The sequence below is a fragment of the Ctenopharyngodon idella genome, chromosome 20, assembly GCF_019924925.1.
Source record: "Ctenopharyngodon idella isolate HZGC_01 chromosome 20, HZGC01, whole genome shotgun sequence".
Lineage (NCBI taxonomy): Eukaryota > Metazoa > Chordata > Actinopteri > Cypriniformes > Xenocyprididae > Ctenopharyngodon > Ctenopharyngodon idella.
The window spans coordinates 22,382,274-22,390,138 of record NC_067239.1 but is presented as its reverse complement, the minus strand read 5'-3'; the positions used below and the strand labels follow the sequence as shown (position 1 = coordinate 22,390,138).

Genomic DNA, 7,865 nt, shown 5'->3' with positions numbered 1-7,865 from the left:
AATATTGTTTTGCAGTTATCAATAAACTTATAATTTCCTTACTTTTATGTTTCCTTTGTATGTATATATATATATATAAATAAACGTTTAATGTAAGTTATTAGATTTTCAAATGTTTAACGTACATGCATATTATTGCTCTTTTTGCTTCATTTATTTGCCAGACCAGTTTTAGCATTACTAGTCCAGTTTGATCCTCCAGAAACCTGCGTTATCTCACACCACCGACGGGTAAACCATTGACGATATTTCGGTGGATACGAATCGACTAAATATATACCGTTCACTTTAAAACACCTTCATGTGCCAGCGTTTGATGCAAAATAAATATTTTAAATGAAACTTATTCCGTAAAAAGCTGAGCTAAAAAGGCAGTCTTGAAAGATTTATTCTCCTTTCGTTGACAGTCACCCCTGTACAGCAAGATGGTTTCGTCCAAATCTATAACAGGAAGAGTCAGTGTTTACCGTTTGCGAACAGGAAGTATCCTGCCATAATCGATGCAGTCTCTCAAATCATCTGATTTGTTGTTGGGAAAATGAATTCAAAGTGTTTTTCCGCTGCGCAAAGACTTGGTCGAAGTTAATGGAAAGCAAATGCTGATAGTTTTTGCAATTATGGTTCCTACTGGGAAGGAAAACTGGTTTTCCTAGGCAATTCGCTTCCTGCGAGGTGACACCGTCATACAGGTAGTCTGCTCGCTGTACAGCTGTTATATATAGGCTATAGATAGGTACACAAAATTAACACTTCTCCTGAATACTGAGTGACAATTAAAATGCGAACCGGATCTAATATGTGACGTTAAGACCTTGTCCAGTGTGATTCTGCCAGTGTTGATACAGTATAAATATACTCTGTAAAGAATTCCTGACATGACATGTTGTTTGAAAAACCTGTATGTCATTGCAGCAACCATATGCCAATAATTACTGTGACCACTTAGTCTAAATGTTATTTTCAGATTGTCATTGATTGAAAGACAGGTAAGAACACTGAATAAAGATTGTAATGAACATTCTGCTACTTTTTGACATGTTGCATGCTCCTTATTGCATGTCAGTGAGTACTGTACCCTGTTTCAATAATCAATGGTGTTTCAATTATGACAGTGTCATCAGTATACATATGAAGGATACATTTTGTCTTTTGTAGCACAGGTATTCAATATGTCTTTTCCACTGACAATGTGATAGGCAGACGATACCATCTCAGAATAAGGATGGGTGCTGAGAGCAGTGCCCTGCCAAGCTGTGTGCTGGAAGAGCCGCTGCTGACGCTGCCCTCTGGTCTTACCATGTACTCCGCCCTCCTCCGGGATGGCAAGCCTGCCTCCGTCTTTGTGCATAAGCAAGACAATGAAGATAAAGTCAATAAAGCTGCCAAGGTAAAAGTGAACAGCTAATAAGCAACCTCACCAATAACATACATTACCTGTCAATCATTAATAAACAGTTAATTATTATATTAGAATTTATTAATAACTCAAAATTCACTACAGCCTACCCATGTAATGTACATTGAAATGAATTAACCTGAGATAATACATCTTCCTTTACAGCACTTGAAGACATTAAGGCATCCGTGTCTTCTTCGCTTCCTGTCATGCTCAGTGCAGGATGGCGGTATACATTTAGTGACAGAGCCAGTTCAACCATTAAAACGGCTGCTAGACAATCTTACTCCAGAGGAAATCTGCGCAGGCCTCTATGATCTGCTGCAAGCACTAGTCTTTCTACATGACAGGGTAAGAGTCCATTTACGTTTTTTTAGACATTTAGTTGAGCAATGACATAATATACACACATTGTTCTAGCTAAATCATTTCTCTTTCTCTCTGTCTATTAGGGCAAATCAAGTCACAATAATGTATGCATATCCTCAGTGTTTATCAGTGAAGATGGCCATTGGAAGCTTGGGGGAATGGAAACTGTCTGCAAGTTTTCAGAGGCAACACCAGAGGTGACATCCGTAACTACTTAAGTATACATACTTTAAAGGTACACTATGTAACTTTTGGCTCTCTAGCGGTTAAAAAACGAGACTGCATGCATTTTGCGGAAGAACATTGTTTTGGTTATGATTGGGCTCTGCATGACTGTGTGGATGAATATGGTTATTCTACTGCTGCTCATAAAACATTCACTACTAGGCTTAAGAGATATAACCAGTTTAGATGGAAAGAATCTCAAGCTGATTAGCTGAAGACGTTACTGTAGCTATACCCATTATTAAAAATGGTACTTGCTTTAAAGTAAATTCCAGCACAGCGCTACAACAACCATAAAGAAATAGCCCTTCACGATATATAATGCTTTACAATGAACTCCGTTAGAAAGCTTCATATGGCACTTTATCTGTTCAATAAAATACCTTACTCACCTGTTGAGTAATAAAATCATCTCTGCGTCGCTTTTACAACATTTCAAATCCCTCAGTTCTCGTCATCTCTGAAAAACCAAGTCGGTGTTGATTCTCATTTTATTACAAACTCTGTTGCATTCTCTTTTTGCAAGCAGAAGCTCCTCTGTTCGCTTTATTTTACAACGGGTGATTCCCCGGAGGGTTAAGTTTTAGTATGCTCCATGTCAACCTTTCCAGCTCTTATGACACTCCCACATCATACACGCAACAAAGTAGCCAGAGCAAATTTTCACTATTGATGTATACGACGAGACACGCATGGCAAGGGACATAAGAATGCAATTTCTTGTGAAAATCATCCCGCTCAGTCTAAAATATAAACACACATAACAGCTTACCATAGTGAATCAGGGTAAGACAAAAACATGTTTTGGAAGAAGGATTGATGGTGTATTCATTGATGGTGTATTGTCATTATTTAAATTTTGTTAATTTTGAACTAAAAAAGTTGCAAAGTGCACCTTTAAAGGGGGTGCAAATCCTTTTCCCCCTGGGTTTCTCTTTTGTTTCAAAATATTTTTAAAGTCATGGCTTTGTTAAAAATAGTTCAATATCTTTAATACCAAAGAAAGACAAAGTTGATTACTCTTAACTCTTTGTATGTGTGACTTCCTCTCCAGTTTCTCAGAAGTATTCAGAATGTAAGGGAAAATGGTGCCATTCCTCCCGAGGAAAAGGTAGGTACCATATACACCACCGTTCAAAAGTTTGGGGTCAGTAAGATTTTTTATTATTATTCAGGATATATTAAATTGATCAGTTGACCGTAAAGACATTTACGATGTTATGAAAGATTTCTATTTCAAATAAATGCAGTTCTTTTGAACAATTCTTGCAACAGTGTACTACAACTACAATATAGCACAACTGTTTTGAATATTGATAATAAGAAATATATACTTGAGCACCAAATCAGTATATTAGAATGATTTCTGAAGGATTGTGTGACACTGAAGACTCGAGTAATGACTGCTGATTTAGCTTTGCCATCAGGAATTTTAAAATATATTATTTATTTTAAATTGTAATCATATTTCATAATATTACTGTTTTACTGTTTTTAAAGAAGAGAAGACCCCTTCCAAAAACATTTTTAAAAAATCTTACCAAACCCAATTTTTCATCATAATCTGATTTGCTGCTTGAATTCACAAGGCCTGGGGTAAAATTACAGGCTGACGACAGCCCTGATCATTCTGACTAAGTAATATAATGTTGTTGGTTTTTTTTGTTTGTTTTTTTTGTAGCTTGAAGGATTCAAAACTCTTCCCGACAAGCATGCCCACTCCCGAGACGCTTTTTCATTCGGGGTGATGTTGGAGGCTCTTCTTCCACTCCTGACGGGACATGGTTAGTAACGATCTTAATTCAACAGACGCATGTAAAGCAGGCTGAGTGTGTCTAGGATTCATCCTGTTGTGGCAGTTGCTAAGCTCTTCCTGCTCAGACATTGTGACATATTTGTTAATGGACTGACAACTGCGATCAAAATGATTTTACACGTCAGAGGCTCTTTAAAGAAACGTTTTCCATTCAGAGCAGGTTTTCATGTTCAAAGAACAAAATGATCCACATGAGCAATGTAGTAGTGATGCAACATTTTGGCTTCTGTGTTGGTTTTTGGAGCAGAGGCTCACTGAAAACATATGTGTGGCTGTCTTTGTGCTATCTTTTTTTCTTTTAGTGAGTCTCACTCACTTAATAGTTTTTCCATTCCCTCTTTCTTACGTGTTCTCCATGTGGTCCTCCACCCAAACTTTCTGTCTCAGTCTCAGATGATTTATTGGAGAGTCTAAAGAACATGCTGCAGGCCAGCCTATTGACCCCTGACCCCATGTCTCGCCCATCTCTCAGCAGTTTGCTGACTCACGCTTTCTTCAGGTTTGCTTTTGAAAACTACACTATTTAAATTAATAGTCTATTCGTGGTAAAGTGTCTTTAACTTTAATTTTAGCTGAAAATTCCGCTTTGCCATAATAGGAATATATTACACTTTAAAATGTAGTAATATTTCACTATTTGACTGTTTTTGCAGTATTTTTGTTTTTAAAAATATAATTTAATCTGCCTATAAAAAGTTAATTTCCTTATATTGATGATTATTAAGATGATGTCATGAAAACAAACTTTGCAATATTTATCTCTTATAGAAATGACTTCTTAGATATCATGAATTTTCTGAAGAGTTTGACCCTGAAAAATGAGGAGGAGAAGAATGAATTCTTCAAGTAAGCTTCCATCTCAAATACATGATTTTATTAGAAGAATGACATGATGTACTTAAATAGCTGTGTGTTTCTGCAGGTTTCTCTTGGACCGAGTTCAGAACCTCCCAGAGGTGTTAATTGCTACACGTCTGGCTCCTAAACTGCTCAATTCTTTAGTGTTTGCTGAGCCCATGGCTGTGAAAAGCTTCCTTCCTAACCTGCTACGGCCTAAGCAAGGTAGAACCAGTCAGTAAACCTCTAAATGATGCTTACTGCTCACTTTATTAGTCTTAGTGGTGATGCAAACTGTTTTCTGATGTACAGACCCAAACGTAAGTGCTGGAGAGGAGTGTCTTCTGTCTATGTCTTTGTATCGGAGATACGTGGTTCCTCAGCTCCTCAAGCTCTATAAGATGAATGAGGAACACGTCAGGATTGTGCTTCTCTCCCACATTCACATCTATGCAGAGTTCTTTCCTCATGAAGAACTCAAAAAACAGATTCTTCCTCAGGTACTTTGAGAATGTTTGTGCTTGTATCAACAGCTTAGTACTATTGTATACTTTAGAGAAATGTAAAATGAGTAAATTCAGAAGTTGACATTTATACTGTGATTGTTTCAGTTATTTTCCACACTTTATCATTCAGGTTTTGCTGGGAATGAGGGATACAAATGACTCACTCGTCGCTCTGACACTACAGAGCTTGGCTGTGCTTGTCCCGTTGCTGGGTGCCCAAGTGGTTGTTGGTGGGGAGAGGACAAAAGTTTTTAAACGGACAACGCCAAACTTCACCAAGTCAACAGAGGTCACCCCAGAGAGTACGTATCCTGTAGCTGGATTCTCATTTATCCCAGTAAAGGTCTTCTCTCAATGGCTAATGTATTTATAAATCAAATTTAGATGCTCATATGATAGTACTAACATTGTTTTCAAGCCACTGGAGGACGCTGCTGCATCAATTTCTATATAATTGTGATATATTTTTCTTTCTCTAAAAGAGGAGCTGAATGCACTACGCTTTAAAACAAAATTTTGAGATTAATCATTGATTACAAACAGATTTATCTCAATTAACTGTTTATAAACACATTTTTAATGTTCCAAAAAACATATATGCACATCTAAATTGTAACTTTTTCCTCTGCAGCATCACCTGTGCATATTGTTGGGCCATCACATCCCCATATCTCACAACCACCCAAAGTTCTGAATCTGTTCCCTAAGGGCTCAGAGGACAAAAAGGTTGTTATAGAAAATATGTACTCCTTCCAAGCAACTGAAAAAAACGCCGCTCAGCGCACCATTGCAGAGAGAGCAGGTATGCCACAACTGACGCTTGAAATCACTCTTAACAGTATACAGTTCTTAGCTACTTATTCTTAAGCAATAATTTGGACATTTGAAAAGCAAAACAAGAATTTATCATGAATTAAATTTATTTGTCCCTACTTGGTGTTTGAATGTGCAAACCTTCTAAAACAAGTGGTCTCTCCAGGGTTTAGCAGCGAGATGTTGTTCCCTTTGAATGGGTACAAAATAGGCACACAGGCTGTGGACAGCATGAAAAGTAACGGAGCAGTGAGATCCGACGAAGACTGGCCTAACTGGAGTGACACAGAGGAGGCAGAGAAAGACAAGAGCCAATCAGTCCAGATTAGCATTCAGTCGGCAGATATCCCAGCTCAGAGCAACTCTGCTATGCCAGCCAACAATGAGGATGAGAGCGAGGAACCCTGGGATGATTTCGAGGACTCCGAAGTGATCTCAGAACAATCACCCTCCACTCCTTTACCAGTCTCTGTACCAAAGACATCAACAAAAAGCAGTGCGTCATCTCTGTCTGAAGCTAGAGGTGGCCCTCCAAGACAGTCAAAAGCACTCAAACTGAACCCTAGTGTGAAAAGAGCTCCAGATCATAACCATACCTCATCATGGGACACCGGTTGGGACCAGGCAACTGACACCCTCAAACCCAGCAAAACAAGTTTAGCATCGGAGCCCAAGCCAAAAAGCACAATCAAAAGCCCTAAAGCTGGAAGTCTCGGAGAGGAGTTCACAATTGCGGTGAAGAAGAAGCCAGAGAAAGATCCAGAACTAGACTTCTTTGCAGACATGGTCCCAGAAATAAAGCTGTCTTCCTCATCTCTTCTGCTCCCTGTGGAGAGCTCGGCCAGTGAACCCATCACGGGATATACAACATCAGACCCATCGATAGATAGACTAAGCCTCACTGCCAAATTTGCTGCAGCTGACTTGACTGAGGTAAGACCCAGTATCTATTATATTATTATAACTACAGTATGACGATGAACAGCATTGAAGCATGTGCTGAACTTTTGTTTTGTTTTCATAGACTGAGGCAGAAGGTTGGGGTGATGACCTCAACTGGGAAGATGGGAACACATGGTGATCACTGTGGTCCTCTACAGAAAGCCATATGACAGATTCCCATACAAAAACACTTACATATGCCATCATGATATTGTCACTAAAGACCAACCAATTAGACTACAACAGACATAAAAATGTAGTAATTAAAAACTACAGTTTAAGAGGGTAGTGTGTATTTTCAGATTCCCGCACTCAATCCAATATGATAATCAATCTACCGTCGCAATAGAAATTGTTTGGCTAATGAAAAGGGTGTCGTTTTGTTTTTTCAAGATAGCATGATGGACCTAAGTATGCCAAATCCTATTAGGAATCCTTCAGTTATGTTGCACTGAGGAAGGCTACATAACTTGAAAATACATCCACTTCTAATGTTGGTTTTATTTGTGCCATACAGCTTTTTTTTTTGTTGTTGTTGTTCAATAAGCCTTAGAGGACAGACAGCCTCAACGTGAGGAAAAAATGCATTCATACACGGACTCTAATTTGTTCACTAGATTTGGGTGAGAGCCTGACATAATTTATTTGTATTATCAGCTGCTGATTAAATAAAATGGTTTTATGGTATTTGACCTGCTTTGATTACTTTAGACATGTACAGTATTAAATAAAAATAAATTTTAAATTCATGTTGACTATGAAATTTTAAAAAATCTCCCACTCCCAGGGCTAGTTGACACTGCACCGACAGACATCGACCAAAGCCAGCAGACATGTTTGTTGGATTTCGGATCAGAGTGTTAGCCTGAACATGTTCAATCTGTGTTTTTTGGGTCATGGAATGTCTGGGCAGTATGGTATGATTTTCCAACAAACTGATGTAATCTGGTGATTGTTTGTG

General features: G+C 38.3%; 1 protein-coding gene across 1 annotated transcript; it reads left to right on the top strand.

The window, feature by feature from the left end:
* The first annotated feature begins 450 nt into the window (after positions 1–450).
* scyl3 (SCY1-like, kinase-like 3) lies at positions 451–7,653 on the top strand. The gene is made up of 14 exons (XM_051874420.1): positions 451–689; positions 1,197–1,387; positions 1,562–1,747; positions 1,849–1,962; positions 3,045–3,101; positions 3,672–3,774; positions 4,194–4,305; positions 4,575–4,652; positions 4,729–4,868; positions 4,956–5,143; positions 5,280–5,451; positions 5,781–5,951; positions 6,129–6,895; positions 6,987–7,653. Exons 2-14 carry the CDS (start codon positions 1,223–1,225, stop codon positions 7,041–7,043), a joined length of 2,310 nt encoding a protein of 769 aa, XP_051730380.1. The 5' UTR covers positions 451–689; positions 1,197–1,222; the 3' UTR covers positions 7,044–7,653.
* The last annotated feature ends 212 nt before the right edge of the window (positions 7,654–7,865 follow it).